The sequence below is a fragment of the Onychomys torridus genome, chromosome 11 (assembly GCF_903995425.1).
Source record: "Onychomys torridus chromosome 11, mOncTor1.1, whole genome shotgun sequence".
NCBI classification, from domain to species: domain Eukaryota; kingdom Metazoa; phylum Chordata; class Mammalia; order Rodentia; family Cricetidae; genus Onychomys; species Onychomys torridus.
In genome coordinates, this window is record NC_050453.1 from 60,921,895 (window position 1) to 60,938,669 (window position 16,775).

Sequence of the window (16,775 nt, forward strand, 5' to 3'; positions counted from 1 at the left end):
GTCACCTAGAAAAGCGTTAAAGGGCTTGCTGCGCGGCACTGAACACCGGAGTTTGTATCCATAGCACCCACCTGAAATGGGGAGTGGGGAGCCAGGGGCCAGCAAGATGGCTCATGGAGGAATAAAAGCACTTGGCAAGCAAGCCCAGTGACCAAGTTCAACCACTGGGACCCACAGGAGAAGGAAAAAGATGACCTGCTCCTTTCATTGGGAAAGCCAGTGTTTCTTTCCCAATCAATAGACTATATTCACATGCTTGAGAAGTAAACAAAAGTGCAAACTCATTCACACATTAAAAACAAAAATCAGGGTCAGTGGGGCTGGAGAAACGGCTCAGAGATTAACAGCACTGACTGTTCTCCCTGAGTTCAATGCCCAGGACTCATAAGATAAGAGGAGAATCAGCCCCCACAAGCTGTTCTTGACCAACACACACACACACACACACACACACACACACACACACACACACACATTTTTTTTTTTAATGTAAAGTTTTAAAAATCATTTGGCTAGAGGTAGAATTTCAGAGCCTCAAAACCCATGTAAAGTGTAAAGGTGAGTTTACAGAGGAAGAGCATAGGCAGATGCCCTGGAGCTCACTGGTCAGACACACTAACCAATCAGAGACCTCTGGGCTCAGTGGCAGACCCCCATCCAAAAGCAGGAAGAGGAAGAAACCCAACATCAGTCTCTGGCCTGTACACATACAAGCAAACATGTGCACCTGTACTAAATGCACACACCCAAACAGATGCCCTTACCATATACACACAAAATGTTTAATCAAAAAACAAAAATTTAAAAATCATCAAGAAAGGCACTCAGGAGACTGAGGCAGGGGTGAGTCGGAAGGAAGCTATATGTGGGGTTCCAACCAGTGTGGACTACTGCAAGTCCCACATCCTACCTTAGTTAGCCCTCTCAACTCACTACTCAACAGGCACTTCCACACTCGGATGTTACAGGTGAAGGGTAAGTGCCACAGTTAAAACCCGGCAAGATCCTGACTGACCCAGAAACAACGCTTGTGCCTACAACCTAACTCCTAGAATCTTGCCTGAATTTGCCCACTGGTTTACTACTCTGTGATTTACAAAACACACCTGCCTTTTCCTGAAAGTCAAAATGTACCTCATCTCCTTTTCAGCATAGCTAGTGTTCCATTTCCTCAAATGTGATTTCCTCAACTCCTCAAGAATAATCAACAGTGATGTCATTCGCAAGCTCTTTTTCAGGCAAAAGTGCAATGTGAGCGAAGAGATCTACCTAGAATCGTTACCTAGTCAGAACGTTTTTTGGCAACAACCATTATTCATTTTATTCTGTTCCAAAACATCATCCCCACTTGCAACAGAACAAAAAAAAAGAATTGAACCATCCAGTAAACCTTTGCCCTAAAATTCATAGTGGACACTCATGAGGTATTTATCAGAGTTCTTAAAGATTAACTGTTGTTCCTACCAGCCCTCAAGATGTCTTTGTTCTCCATGTTCATAAAACACTGAAACCTGTTTGTCCCTTATTCTTTCAATCTCAGCTTCGGTTACACCAGCTTCCCTACCTCTGTTTTTTTGTTTTTTGTTTTTTTTTTTTAACTTTATGAGCATTGGTGTCTGGCCTGCATGGATGTTTGTGTAAGAGTGTCAGATCCCCTGGAGCTAGTTATATAGACAGTTGTGAGCTGCCATGTGGTTGCTGGGAATTGAACTCAGGTCCTCTGGAAGAGCAGCAGCCAGTGGTCTTAACCACTGAGCCATCTCTCCAGCCCCACTACCTCTGTTCTTAAGAGCCTGCGCTACCCTCACACACACACTTTTGCCTACGGATTCTCTCTGAACTTGCTCTTTTACAATCTGAATTCAGTTAGCTTGAGTGCAGGCTCACCAGCTTCTTTGGGCACCTCCTCAGATCTTCCTCCCGCTGTAGGATCCTTGCTTCAAGTGGCTTCTCGGCCTTCCCCTCAATCCCATCATATGGGATAATGGCTGCATCTCTCTCAAGACGTGGCTGTCATTAACTTTTCTCAATGGTCCTATTTGTTTTTTACCTGCCAACAAATTCCTCCCTTTCAGAATAGTTTGAGACCATAGTAGCAGCCCATTCTGCTGCCTTTAAAAGGTGACAGCTCTGTCAGTGTCTCCTTCAGAGAAATCCAATTGATAGGTGTCTAGGCAATGGATACTACCCTACCTACCTTCTTTAGTCTAACATGACCATTCCTGCTACGTTGTCTTGGGCCTGGTCTTGCCTCCCTTGATCAATCTTTCAAATAACTTGCAGGTCTAACTTCTTCTACCTACAACTATCTAACAGCACTCACTCACTTAAAATTCTTCTTTGACAAACAAAATGAACAAAACCCTTGTTTTTAATGTATATGAGCACTCTATCTGCATGTAAGCCTTTATGCCACAAGAGGGCATTAGACCACACTATAGATGGTTATGAGCCACCATGTAGTTGCTGGGAATTGAACTCAGGACCTCTGGAAGAACAGCCAGTGCTCTCAACCGCTGAGCCACCTCTCCAGCCCATGAACAAAACTCTTGAAGTATAATTAAAAAGCAATCTCAGCTTGGCCCTAGCCAGTCCTTTTCATTTTGTCTTTTGTCTGTACATGATCAGCACCTGTGCCAGAAATTAAACTACGCACACTTATTCATGCCTAGGAATGTTTGTTACAGTTTCCTCCACTGGAAGGTAACCCCACAGAGAGCTCCTGCTCCAATTTTTTGTTGGTTGGTTGGTTTGGCATCTCCAACTCAGTATTTTCAGTTGAGAAATACCTCTGTAAAATTTCCCCAAATTTTACATCAATTCCACCAACAGTATAGAACTAGCTGCTTTAATATGGATTCCCCACATTGTATAAGATACTATAACTCTGTATTTTACAGAGTTACTTATTTCTCTTCTCCTGGTTGTGTTTTTATCCAGGACAAAAGCAGTATCTTATTCTGTTTTCAGCTGGTATAATTTAGCCCACCCCAAAAAATGAATAAATCATCATAGCCCATTAAAACAAGTTTTTAATAAATTAGTGAAGGGAATATCAGAGGATAATGAATAAAAGGATTAAGTATAATTTCAAAACATTCTAGGGCCTGAGAGATGTGGCTCAGTGACTAAAAGCACTTGCTGCAAAGTGTAAGACCTGGCGCTCAGATCCTGGCACACAGTAAGTCTAGCACAGTCCTGCACATGCTTGTAACTCCAGCACTGAGGTGGGCAGAGACAGGAGAGGGTTTGCTGGTTACCAGTGCAGCAGAAAAACATGAGCTCCAGGTCGATAGAAAAGCCTGTGCCTCAAAGGAAAAGGGCAGAGAATGACAAAGGAAGTTTCACATCTCCTCTGTACAAATGATTCCTCTGGCCCGAGTGCACAAACTTACCCACAAACATATGCACTTACACAAATATAGGCATACATCACACAGACACACCCATGACAAAAATATTCTAATGACACATGTACATACATAAGTGTTGTGATAGTTTATTTCTTGGACCAGGGAAATGGCTAAGGACACCTGCTGCCAAGTCTAAGGACTTGAGTTAGAGCTCCAGAACCTCCCACAGGGTGAAAGGAGAGAAATGACTACCCACAGTTGTCCTCTGATCTGCATCTGAGTTACTGCATGCACCCCCGCCCCTGACACACACACACAAACCTTCACACACTAAATAGATTTTAAAATTAGTTTTTAAAAACAAAATATTTCTTAATATGAGTTATAGGAAAAAATGAGTTTGGAAAAACTACCATGGACTGGTGATGTAGCATGTGCCTGCGTGCACATACCCTGAGGTGGAAGGGAGGCTGTCTTAGTAATTATGCATCTCCAGTGTAGGCACAGCAACATCTCAAAAAGCGGTCAGATGTCACAGAAGCAGAATTTGTCTCCTGTCTAGGAAGCACCTGAGTGGCCACATTCCCCAACCTATTATCTCTCCTTTATCGTCCCAGATGTCCTTACTGTGTTCCCATGCCCAGAGCACTTCTGTCCCTTTTCCTGCTTGCATACAGCCACTAACTTTCTCACTTCCAAACTCAGCCACTTCTACAGAGACTTTCAGCTTTTGGAGAGCCAGACCGCTTTTTACTTGTTCGATATGCTAAATATTCCTAAGTTTCCCCCTTATGAGCCTTCTGTATCATTCAAAAGAACTTTCCCCGTAACTCTGTTAACACTTTCAAAGGACTATTGTAACATCTTTCCTCTTATAAATAAGGATCATCTCTTGGTCTCTACTTCTCCCACACCTTCCTAAAAATCACTGATTCTATCTTCAGCTTAGACTGTAAAGAGGTACAAGTTGCCCAGGGGTGAAATGGAACAGCCTTTTCTCAGTTTTCGGCCCCAACTGCTCTGCAATTAGTGTCTATAGGAAGGAATTACTAACCTGGATCCTCTTACAGCTGATGCACACAGGGGAATATATGGAAGGAACCTGGAAATGTGCCTCGTCCATGGAAGCACTGCATACATGATTTATAATCATTTGCTCATCCCTTTCCTCCAAATATAAGTAAGTGACCAAAGGTCTTGCCCCTTGCAATTTTCTTTTCTGTCCCTCTCGTCTTTTCCCTTCCACTTCTTCACAGGGTTTCAATAAGCCAAAGGGAATGGTGATCAGAAGTCAACACTTGGCTCCCAAGCTCTCAGTCTACATTCAACATATCCAAGCTCCCTTTCATCTTATCAATAGCATCGCTATTTTTAGTTCATCTTCTCAAAACCACTACACTCAAATTCTGCCAACCTGCCTCCTCAGTGTTTTTTTTCTTTCCATGTCCTACCTCACACACATTCCTTACCACTCATCCATTGTGGCCCTCCAACTTGGTTTTCTATTTTTTCCGACTATACATTACTGTCAGATAAACTTTACAGATCAGTGCTCCAACTGAGTTGTCAATGGATCTGCCCTACCTTCCTTATAAAGCCAACTGTCCAACCTGGTGTCCATAAATAAATAGCATCAATCTAAACTCTTGGCCATCTCTTCATCACAATATACACATTTTGCCCAAGCAGAAAAATTCTCTCACAGGGGATGCTGGAGAAATGATTCAGAGGTTAAGAGCACTGGCTGCTCTTCCAAAGATCCCAGGTTTGATTCCCAGCACCCACACGGCAGCTCACAACTATCTCTAATTCCAGTTGCAGGGGCTCTGGCTCTTTCTTCTGGCCTCTGTGGGCACCAGGCACCCCACTGGTGCACAGACATACACATAGACAAAACACCCAGACCCATTAAAAAAAAAAAACAAACAACAACAACAAAAACCAACTAATGTCTTTTTTCAGACACATCTTCCACATATTTTCATACTTAGTCTGTATTATACCCACATGCATGTATGCACGCTCCAAAAAGCTACTTGAAGACAAAGAACACTTTTAAAATAATCTTTGTAACCCTCTGTCCCTTCTCATAAAACAAACAAACAAACAAAAAAACAACACATTAAAGGCAGCCAACACATGTAGAAGCTCTTGAAAAACAGATGTCACCAGGCTGCCATGCTAAAACTACATCATAGAAGACCACCAGAAAATACCAATGTGGATAAGGGGATGGGAATCAATGATTTAAAGACATAGTGAGAATAAAACAACTGCTTGTGTAGTTCACACTTCGGTGATCTACACCTCCTTACGGTTGAGGACCTTAAACTGGAAGTCAAAATAACCAGATTCCAAGTACCAACTACATCACTTAGTGCCCAGTCACAACACTCTTATCCTTTTTCTGAAATCTGGTTAAATAACACATTTCTAGAAAGAGTCATTCTATCTAGATATCCGATCTCCTGGCAAGTCTTCACAATTTTACCCTAGGTCACTTTGCGTTAGAGTGCATCTCCAAAACTCTGGTCCTGCCTGCTCTGTTATTTCAGCACCTGAGATCCTCGAAATCACAGCTCAGTCCAAAAGTGCCCCCTATGACTCCAAAACTGATCTGAAAGTGGACTCAGAAAGGTAATGCATTCTTCTCGGACAGAAGCTGGTCTTTCTCCTGTTGCTGCAACTCCATATCATGAGCATTCAAGGAATTATCTCTAAGGAGAGCGTCCCTAAGGTTGCAGCCTGCGTTCTCTCCCGCCCGGGTTCCCTCCTTTCCAGTACCAAAGGGTTAGCTAATACGCAGCCACAGCCCTCCTCACCCAGCAACTCGAGGTTCATCCCTGCGGACGCTGGCCGCCTGGTCTCCGCACCGGCAACAGTTCCTTCTCCCCCACCCGCTCAGAAGACCCGCGTCTAAGTGGGGGGCGCCGCGAAGAGCCTGGCGCAAGCTCCGGAGACTTTCGGATTTAGAAGGCCCCGCGGCTTCCGCTTTCCTCCCCCGCCTTCCTTGTTCGTTTTACGTAGCTGTCCACATTTATCCCTAATTTTAAAAAAATATTAAACACTTTTGGAATCAACCACTTATAGTATTTTTGAGATATAAAAATGATATCATCGGTCAGAACTCCAAAAAGTGCACGAATGTAAGGCTTTTCTCCCCGGGACCATGTAAGCGAGCAAGAAATTTCAGGCATATCGCTAACCCGCTAATACTTACTGTGCTGTGTGTTCCTCGGGTTGTTCGGGCGGCTGCCTGTGACTCCGCAAGAAAGGTTCCGGGTGATTCTTTCTAAGGCAGGAAAGAGGGAAAGGTTGGCCCCTAGTGTCGGAGTATTGGAGCTCTTAGACGTTTACAGAGCGTGCGCTGGCTTGGCTCACCCTATGTGTACTATAGTTGCTATGTGTATGACTTAATTTCGTGAAGATTATTTCACGTCTCTAAAAATATGTTATACGCCACAGAAAAGGGTACGATAGCATTTGTTACGCCCTTTCCTACGGTTTTACTGTGTACACAACGCCGATTAGGACACAGGAAAAGAATTGTCAAGAGAGATGGACTGAGTTCCCCAGTGGTCAGACTTAAGGAAGTACACAGAGCAATCAGAGAAGACCAGCGGATGGTAAATAATGGGCGTGGGGTAGGGAGTGTTTATCCGACTGTAGATGTGGTGGGCATTTACAAAGAGGAAAGAATGGGAAAGGGCTACTTCACTAAAAAGGAGGCAAGCTAGATTCTCCTATGTAGATACAATGGAGTAATCTAGAGGTCCTCCTAACTGACTCCACCCCTTACAGGCATTTAATCCTCTGTGCCTCCGTTTCCTTAGGAGTAAAAAGGGAGTGGTGATAATACTGTTGCAGATTATGAGGATGGAATGAGTTAGCTTACAAGCACCTACAATAGCAGGTGACAGCAAATATTAGCCGTTATTCACCAATTTCGTTGTCCAAAATATGTCACTTTCTTGTAGCCATTTAACCCAATAGCAGTAATTGAAACTCAGACAATTTTCACTCCTTTGCATATCCAATTTTCCCAAAATGCTACCCAAATACTATACCACCAGGACTAGTCTATAGAAGTCTTTCTTCACTCCTCGAAATGACTTATTATCAAGTCTCTTCAGCTATACCCACTGGATAAGTGAAGAAAATCATTGTTTCACTTGTTTAGTGACGAACTTTTCACATGTATACATCCTCATTTTTCTTTTCTGTGAGGCAGTCATTTTTGTGTCCCTTGTCATGTGTGTGTGTGTGTGTGTGTGTGTGTGTGTGTGTGTGTGTGTATGGTTTTTTTGAGACAAGGTTTCTTTGCGCCTTTCCTGGATCTTGCTCTGTAGACCAGGTTGGCCTCGAACTCACAGAGATCCGCCTGCCTCTGCCTAACGAGTGCTGGGATTAAAGGCATGTATCACCAACGCCCGGCCCATTTTTTTTTTTTTTTAAAGAGCGTGCATTTTGTAAAAATTTCAAAGAAGGGATAATATGATCAAATTGATGTTTAAGAAATAAGACGCCTACCCAGCCTTGTAGCACATATGTGTGTGATCTCAGCACTCAGGAGCCTGGGCTATATAGTGATCCTGGTGTGAGAGGGAAGAAGGAAATAAAATTTAAAGGGGTTGTTGTTGTTGTTTGTGTGGTTTGGGGTTTTGGGTGAGGTTTTTTTGTTTGTTTGTTTGTTTTGTTTTTTATCTTACTGGTGCTGGTGATTGAACCTAGAGCCTTACCCACAGGCCATACCCATAAGCTATAGCCTAGCCCTAAAAATAAAACTCTTAAGAACACTGGTCAAGGGCTGGAGAGATGGCTCAGTGGTTAAGAGCATTGGCTGCTCTTCCAGAGGTCCTGAGTTCAATTCCCAGCATCCACATGGTGGCTCACAACCATCTGTTATTGGATCTGATTCCCTCTTCCGGTGTGCATGAAGACAGGTCACTCATATACATAAAATAAATAAATATTTTTAAAAAAGAACACTGGTCAATAGGAATCCCTTGAGGGCTGAAAACTCACCACAAGTATACTGCAGTGATCCCGTGGAAGGATGAGGATGATCCAAATCAAATCTATAGTAGAGGAGGAAGACAAGCAAGGAGTTTGAGAGATATTGGGAGACTGGATTGGAAACAGCAGAATAGGAAAGGGTTTTTTTATGTAGAAGATAATGGAGGTAATATGTCTGACATGCGTCATGTCTCTACTTTGGGAGCTCCATTTGCTAGTGCATAGGACACAGAAAAAGAAACAGCTTGGACAAGGTAGATGTGAAAGGACCAAGCAGATGCCATAACAGGCTCATCAGTCTTCTCTCAGAGATCAGGCCTCAATTTCAGTTTGAAATTTTCAATTTCAGAGACTTGAGCACACAGTTTCTGGGAGGGCTATGACATAGTCCTTTCTGCACACACTCTGACTGCTCAAGGTTCAGCCAGTTGTTTACTGTCTGGGACCCCTCACCAACTTAGAGCTACCTGCATGGCTCAATGGAACGTGTGAGGCCAGCCAGCCTCCATGACAGCTCAAGGACAGACCCTGGGCCACTGAGGCAGCCCGCACAGTCAGTATGTGCTAGGCCAGCCAGCCCCCATGGCAGCTCAAGGACAGAGCCTGGTACTTGTCCAGGCCTGCCCAAAAATGAACACTGTAACCCCCAACCAGTAAATTCAAAGGTTACACACCCTCACCCAATCATATGATGCCAAGGCTGTACCACCCTGCTTGTGGTTTTTCCCTTTAAAAACCCCTCACCTTGAGAGCACAGGGCCGTCCTGAGACCATAAAGTATGGAAGAAGTCCAGGCTAAAGATGTGCTGCTGTATTTTTGTCAATTTTAAAATATGCATACTTTTTAAAATCTCTAAATTAGGGATATAGCATACGTGTGATTATCTTTCATAATGAATTTTTTGTTTCATAGTATGCTATACATTATAATTCATTGTATTCTACTTTGATGGAAAACTGTAATTGGTGGGCTTTGCTTTATGAAGGTTATTTAAGGCTTTTTTTTTTTTTTTTTTTTAGCTGAGGACTGAACCCAGGGCCTGGTGCTTGCTAGGCAAGCACTCTACCACTGAGCTAAATCCCAACCCCTAGTTAAAGTGTATTAATACTATTTATTAACTGCAAGAACAGGGTATCTGGGCTGGGCAGTGGTGGCACACACCTTTAATCCCAGCACTGGGGAGGCAGAGCCAAGTGGATCTCTGTGAGATCCAGGACAGGCACCAAACTACATGGAAAAACCCTGCCTCAAAAACAAAAACAAAACAAAACAAAAAAGAACAGGAGATCTGAATTTGGTGCTGAAGGGGCCTGGAGCAATTTACACCTGTCATTCTGAGGCTGTGAAAGAAGAACTTGGTTCTTAGCCAGGCCGAACTTCCCTCTCATTAAGGTATTTTTTTGTCTTTCATGCATTAGGCCAGCTAGTATTTACCTCTCTTCCAGATAAAAATCAGAAATTCTGGGCTGGGTTATAGTTTGGTGGTAGAGCACTTGCCTTAGCTCATGTGAAGCTTTGGGTTTGATCCTGAAACGCCATGGGAGAAGACAGGGTTGGGAGATCTCTGCCTGAAACACTTCTGCTTCACAGTCAACCAAGAAATCCTCTGGGCAGCTGGCTTAGATAACATGAGTGCATTTGAAAGCTCCTATGTGACTCCAGCATACCGACCTACAGCAGAGGGCTGGGGGTGGCATCCACAATACTGGCTGAGACAGGGATTAAAGCCATTCTCAGAAAAAGTATGCAGTTGCAGCCCGTGTTTATTGTCAGTGGAATTACAGACTCAGCATAGTTAAAGAGAAGAGACAAGGACAGTTATAACACAGTTCTGAATTCTCTGGAGAGCAGAAAATTGAGAGGGGAAGCAAAGTATATTGGTATAGATGCCATTCACTTGAATACACATGGACACACACACACACACACACACACACACACACACACACACACACACTTAGAGAGAGACAGAGAGACAGAGAGACAGAGAAAGTTATTCCTTGCAGCAGTATCTCTAATTGCTATATAATTGAAACAGTTAAAATTTTTGAAAAGCAGGGAGCTTGAACTTTTCATTCTTATTCATTCTGCAGAAGATATGTTGAGACTATCTCAAAAATCTATCATCTGCTCTAGCTCTTTATGTTTATCTGTAGATAAAAGCAAATTTCTTTGCCGGAAATCCCCAGGAGTTTGTTGTGATCACAGATTATGCATGAAGTGACCAGCAGTAATTCGGTTTATCAACCATTGCTGTCTTCAGTACTATGTATGCTTTACAACGCCAATTAATTGTTGAAAACATGTTTTATGATTCTTAATAAATAATATGTTATAGACGGGTGATAAAACTATTTACCAGTAAGAAAGCCTCATCTCTCACATTAAGTTTTCTGTTAAGTAAATCTGTCGTGCCAAAGAATGAAAATAAAGTGACTGTGAACACTTGCCTTCCACTAGACGTAGCCACTCACACCTGAACCTCAGCACTCAGGAGGCCAATGAAGGATGGGTTTGAGTTAAAAGCTAGCCTCGGCTACATAGTGAGTGTGCAGCCAGCCTGGGCTACAATTTGGGGATGAGAATGCATCCCAGCCATAGAACCCTTGCCTATCAAGTATGTGTGAAGCCCTAGGTTCAACTCTCAGCAGTACAAAGACAAAAAGAAACCCTTTGTACAACTTTGTGACAAGCAGCTCTAGGAACATAGAGGAACATTCAGATGTTTTTCTGTTGGTATTATTACTTGCAAGGCTAATTTATCCAGAAAGTAAAAGAACTCATAGTAATGGCAAATGTTGAAGCTTTAAAGACAGCCCAAGGGCAAGCATGGTGCAAGTTTCAGTCCCAGCATTTGGGTGACTGAAGCAGGGGACCTAAAGTTCAGGGCCAACCTGGGCCATGCTATATAGCAAGACACTTTCTCAAAAACTAAACTTAGCCGGGCAGTGGTGGCGCATGCCTTTAATCCCAGCACTCAGGAGGCAGAGCCAGGCGGATCTCTGTGAGTTAAAGGCCAGCCTGGTCTACAGAGAGAGATCCAGGAAAGGTGCAAAGCTACAGAGAGAAACCCTGTCTCGAAAAACCAAAACCAACCAACCAAACAAACAAAACAAAACAAAACTAAACTTAAAAAGGAATGGGGGAGAGAAAGGAGAGGAGATGATGGGAGAAGGAGAGGAGAGACGTATCAGAAAGGGCAAGGAGACAGAAGGGAGGAAAGATGCAAGACTTTCATGTGCTCGATTTCCACGTCTACCTTTCCCAAGCATCAACCCATTCTTAGCAGCTGCTCGATCTTTGGGACTTACATCACTTGAACCACTCGTAACTGCTCTGCTTTCTTGCTTGGGACCAACTATACAATTACAGTCAGAATCCCAGGTAGCAATGAGTCAGCGTTAAGTTTATCCTCTATTACTGGATCAATTTTTCTCTCTTGAATATCTTTCCCTTAATATAATTTCAAGTACAAAAAAAAAAAAAAAAAAAAACCGCCTAAGTCTCCTGGGGTCCTTTCTCCAGACTGATGGAATGAGGCTTCCCTTCTGTCCTGATGCCCATCTCTCCCTTCTGACTGTCAAGAGGAAACACATCTTCGGGTCTCACCTGCCCTCAGCTGTTGACCTCATCTGTCTACTGGTCAGTACTCATTGGATACCAACCTTGTGGGTATGTGAACCTCAGACCTTGGCAGGATCTGGGAGCCATTTAGTAGACTGTTCTCTTTGCTCATACTTCTGTGGACAGAGTGTAGTTTTTATTCTAGCAGAGAGCTAAGTCCCATCATAGCTACCAAGATGCCATCTCTGGTTACCTCACATCCAGCTCTGTGTCTGTGGGGTGGTCTAGGGTAGTCTCCTTTCTGGAATAGGTAGTGAGTTTTTAGAAGCTAATCTTACTTACAGTTTCATCTGTTAGAACTAACTATATTGGAGCCCGGCAGTGGTGGCACACGCCTTTAATTCATAGCACTCAGGAGGCAGAAGTAGGAGGATCTCTGAGTTTGAGGCCAGCCTGGTCTACAGAGTGATAACCAGCTGCACTGGAAATGAGAGTATCTGAAAGTGCAGCCATAGCTGGCATATGCTGGGGGAGAGGGGTTCCATGGGAGTAGGAGCCAGCAAGCCTGCTGACACTGACCTTGTTTTTCTTAGAATCCCTGTCCTTCCTCTTATCTGGTCAGCTTGGCTGACTCAGACCCAGCTGCAAAGCCCTGTTTTTTACCTTCTTCAATGTTTCCTGATTTCAGCACTTTAACTCTAACATTCCTCTTAACATTAACGTTGGTTTCACTGCAATAAAACCCAAGGCCTTGTGCATGGTGGACAAAGTGCTCTGCTGAGTGCTCTAGCCTCGTTTGTAGATTATTTTTTATATTTATTCACTTATTTACTTATTGTGTATGTGTAGGTGTGTGTCCATGGCATACCTGTGGAGGTCAGAGGACAATCTTGGGGTAGGAGTCAATTCTATTTCTAGTATGTGGGTCCTAGGAATTGAACTCAGTTCATCTCTGACTTGGTGGCCTTTATACTCTGAGCCGTCTCCCAGCACCCCTGGTTATAGATTTTAAATTAGAGGAGAATCAAATTCTCACCTTCTGCTATATAGCCCTTTCCTCTGGATTTTCCTCCTAGAGGGAAGAGACACTTAAGACTCAGCAAGCTTCCAGGCATGGTGGTGTACCCCTTTATTCCCAGGTCCCAGGAGAGGCAGGGGAATCTCTGAGCTTGAGGCCAGTCTAGTCTACATAGGATGTTCCAGGTCAGCCAAGGTTGCATAGTAAGGCCTTGGTTTTTTGTTTGTTTGCGTTTTGCTTTTTTTTTTTTTTTAAAGGACCCAGAAGACTAAGGAAATATGTAAGGCTCAGAAAACTCAGACATTTACAAGGCTCCCAAGGTTGTGTAAACCATAAACAATTACTGAGAGGAGAGGAGACTTTTCGGTGGAACTGTCTGCAAGTTGTGTTGGTTCTCTGGTGATGGGGTGTTCCTTTGCCGGCACCTCTGCCTAAGGGGACTTTCTGGGGATGCAGTGGCCTTCAGCTCCCCTGTGCTTCTGTAAGTGTTCCCAGGAAACTCGTCACCTCACCAAGCCCGACTGGAGTCAAGTTGGTTTTTGTTTTCTCGTCGTTGTGGTACCTGGAGCGCAGGCTTGTTCACGTCTCCCTAGGAAAAGACATGCTCGATCACCCTTCCTAAGGTCTGCAGAGCTGTGTCCCCACCAAAGCCTCTGTCAAACCATCCTTCTCCCCTGCCCGGGAGAAGGAACCCCTGCCCTTTGAAAGCACTGCCACCAAGTGCCACTTTTTCCTCCTTGCTGCTGGTGTCTTTCCTCTGCTCTTCGCAGTGTCGACTGTTCAGTGCTGACTCCATCTTCTTTTTCATCCTCTTCCTGTCACCATCCCGGTGACCGCCACAACCTGGCAGTTTGATCCATCACCTTGACTTCCTGGCTTCTTGCCTTCTCTCCCCCAGTGACCTCTTTGATCACACTTTATTGCACTCCAGCTTCTCACGTCCAGGGTCCTAATGCTGTGACTACCAAAATCCAAACAAACCAATACACAAAAACCTGCGCCACCTTTGAGATTCCCAGTTTCAAGTGCCCCATTCTCAAAAATGTGCGTCCTGTTTGTGTGGCTCCCTTTCTCTAGTCTCCTGGTCAAGTTTTCATCCTATCGAGAGCTCTGTGACTTCCGGTCCAACATTGTTGTCTTGCAGTCCTCTCACTTGGATTCAGACTTAAACTCACATTCAGCTCCAGTGTCTATTCATTGTCCCACGCTGGTTGCTTAGCCGATCCATGGTGCAGTTCCTGCTTGGTGAACTCTTTGGGAAGGATTAGGAGGTGTGGTGGTGTTGGAGTAGGTGTGTCACTGGGGATGGGCTTTGAGGTTTCGAAAGCCCGCACCAGGCCCAGCCAGTCTCTCTCTCTCTCTCTCTCTCTCTCTCTCTCTCTCTCTCTCTCTCTCCCTCCCTCCCTCCATCTCTGTCTCTCCATCTGTGTGTGTGTGTGTGTGTGTGTGTGTGTGTGTGTGTGTGTGTCAGAATGTAAAGCTCTCAGCTACTGCTCCAGTACCTGCCTGTCTGCTTCCTTCCTGTGTGATCATGGACCAACCCTCTGAAACTGTGAGCAAGCCCCCAGTTCATGCTTCGTTTTATAAGAGTTACCTTGATCATGGTCTCTCTTCACAACAATAGAAATATAACTAAGATACTGTCTTTTTCTTTGTTTTCTCGTCAGTAAAATGGATTGTAGTCAGGATTAAGTGAATTACTGTATGGAAACATTTATACTAGTACATAATACTCAATGCATGTGCCATTATCTAGATCCTTCATAATTTGAATTTTTTACATTTGGATACATTTACAATGGATAACTGGGATGGTTTTTGATGGTTTTGTCTTGGATATACTACATGATTGTTTGGGTCTATATTTTCCCAAGATGGTGCTATGATTTGAATGTATGTGTTCCTCCAAAATTCTGGTTGGAACTTAACCCCCAAGGTGGCAGTATTAAGAGATGAGTCCTTTAGGATGCTACAGTTTGGATCTTGGGTGCCCCTCAGAGTCCGAGTCTCAGCAGCTTGGTCTCCAGATGAAGCTATTGAGAGGTGGTTGAACATCTAGCCACGGGGCATTATGGGAGGCCTGCTCTTGAAAAGAATGGTGGGGTCCCTTCCTCATCTTCTTCGTTCACTGGCCCTGCAGTCAGTGCTTTGCTTTGTCACATGCTCCAGCAATGACACACTGGCTCCCTTGCCCAAAGGACTGCTCCTTCCCCACATCCTTCCCAGCTTTTTTTGTTTTTGTTTTTCAAGACAGGGTTTCTTTGTGTAGCTTTGTGTCTTTCTTGGAACTCACTTGGTAGACCAGGCTGGCCTCGAACTCATAGAGATCTGCCTGGCTCTGCCTCCAGAGTGCTGGGATTAAAGGCGTGCGCCACCACCGCCCAGCTTTTTTTTTTTTTTATCATTTGTTTTCTTAGTGATAGTCATTCTGACTGATTATGAGAATCTCAGTACAGTTTTCATTTCATTGAACACTTATGTAGATATTTATTGGCTATGCCCATCTCTACCTTTGAGAGCTGTCTATTCAATTCATTGGCCCATTTATTGACTGTGTGGTTTGGGGGTTTAATTTGTGGAGTTCTTTATACATTCTAGGTAGTAGTCCTGCTAGATGTGTAATGGGCAAGGAGCTCTAGGGATGCAGCTCTCCAGAGCCATTGCTCATGCTAGGGTGGGCTGTCCGGTGATTCAGGTGCTTTAGTTTATCTGTGCTCCAGTGAACTTACTGGTCATGGGTGTCCCACTTGGAGCATGTAGACAGTTGTTCATGATGTGACAGATGTGTGGTTCCCCCTCCTCCGGTTGATGTTTGATTGTAGACTTGCCTTGACCTTGTCATTCATTCCTTGACACTCCCCCTTCTTCTTGGTCATATCTGTTGATGATGCTTCCCCCATTTTTATAACTTAATTCCTTATTTATTTTTGGGAATTTCACATCATGTACCCCCATCCCACTCACATCCCAGTCCCTCCTTATCTGCCTTTCATTCCTGTAGCATCTCCCCCAAGAGAAACCCACACACACAAAATCAATTCAAAACAAAACAAAACCCACCTTCTTCTTCCATCTTTCCACATCTCCAACACTTTCTTCATTCATTTTAGTGGCATTGGCCTTTCCCATTTTTAATTTGAGTCATTGAGTATTTCTATTTTTTTTCTAAAATCTCAATTTCTCTGTATATCTTCTCATACATTTTACTGTCTTTTCCATCCATTTTGCTACCTTGCCTTTCCAGGTCCTGGATTGATTTTCTTACTTGATTCATCTGCTCATTTGTATCCTCTTTGAGGTCACTGATTAATCTAACAAGTGAATTTATTTTTAAGGACAGAATCTTACTATGTAACTCTGGCTGGCCTCAAACTCACCACCTTTTCTACTATTTGAGTATTAGGATTAAAGGTGTGTTTCACCGTGCCTGGAAAACTTCTGAATTCTTGTTGTTGTTGTTGTTTGTTTGTTTTTCAAACAAACTCTGTATAGTCTGGCTGTCCTGGAACTTCTTCTGTAAACCAGCCTGGCCTCAAATGCACAGAGATCCATCTGCCTTGGCCTCCTGAGGTCTGGGATTAAAGACGTGCATGTTCCACACCACTGCCCTGCAGCACCTGAAGTGTTTATTCAACCTTTTTAACCCAGTTCATTAATTAAAGTTTCAGTTCATTAATTAAAGAATTTATGATTTGGAGGAGTCATGGTGCCTTGCCTTGATTCTTTCATGGTTCTTTTATTTATGTGTTCTAATCTGTACTTTTTTCTTAAAGTTATCTCTCCTGGTATACTTGGGGAATCTTTGTAGTGAGCAAACTACTCT

The 16,775-nt window shown here is 43.6% G+C and overlaps 1 protein-coding gene across 1 annotated transcript in view; it reads right to left on the reverse strand.

Annotated features, from left to right (window-relative positions):
• Rbbp5 (RB binding protein 5, histone lysine methyltransferase complex subunit) overlaps nucleotides 1–6,344 on the reverse strand; it is a 29,671-nt gene extending 23,327 nt beyond the window's left edge. The window contains 1 exon segment of the mRNA XM_036202133.1: nucleotides 6,176–6,344. Within this exon segment, the coding sequence (XP_036058026.1) occupies nucleotides 6,176–6,194 (19 nt within the window). The 5' untranslated portion in view covers nucleotides 6,195–6,344.
• Between the last annotated feature and the right edge of the window lie 10,431 nt (nucleotides 6,345–16,775).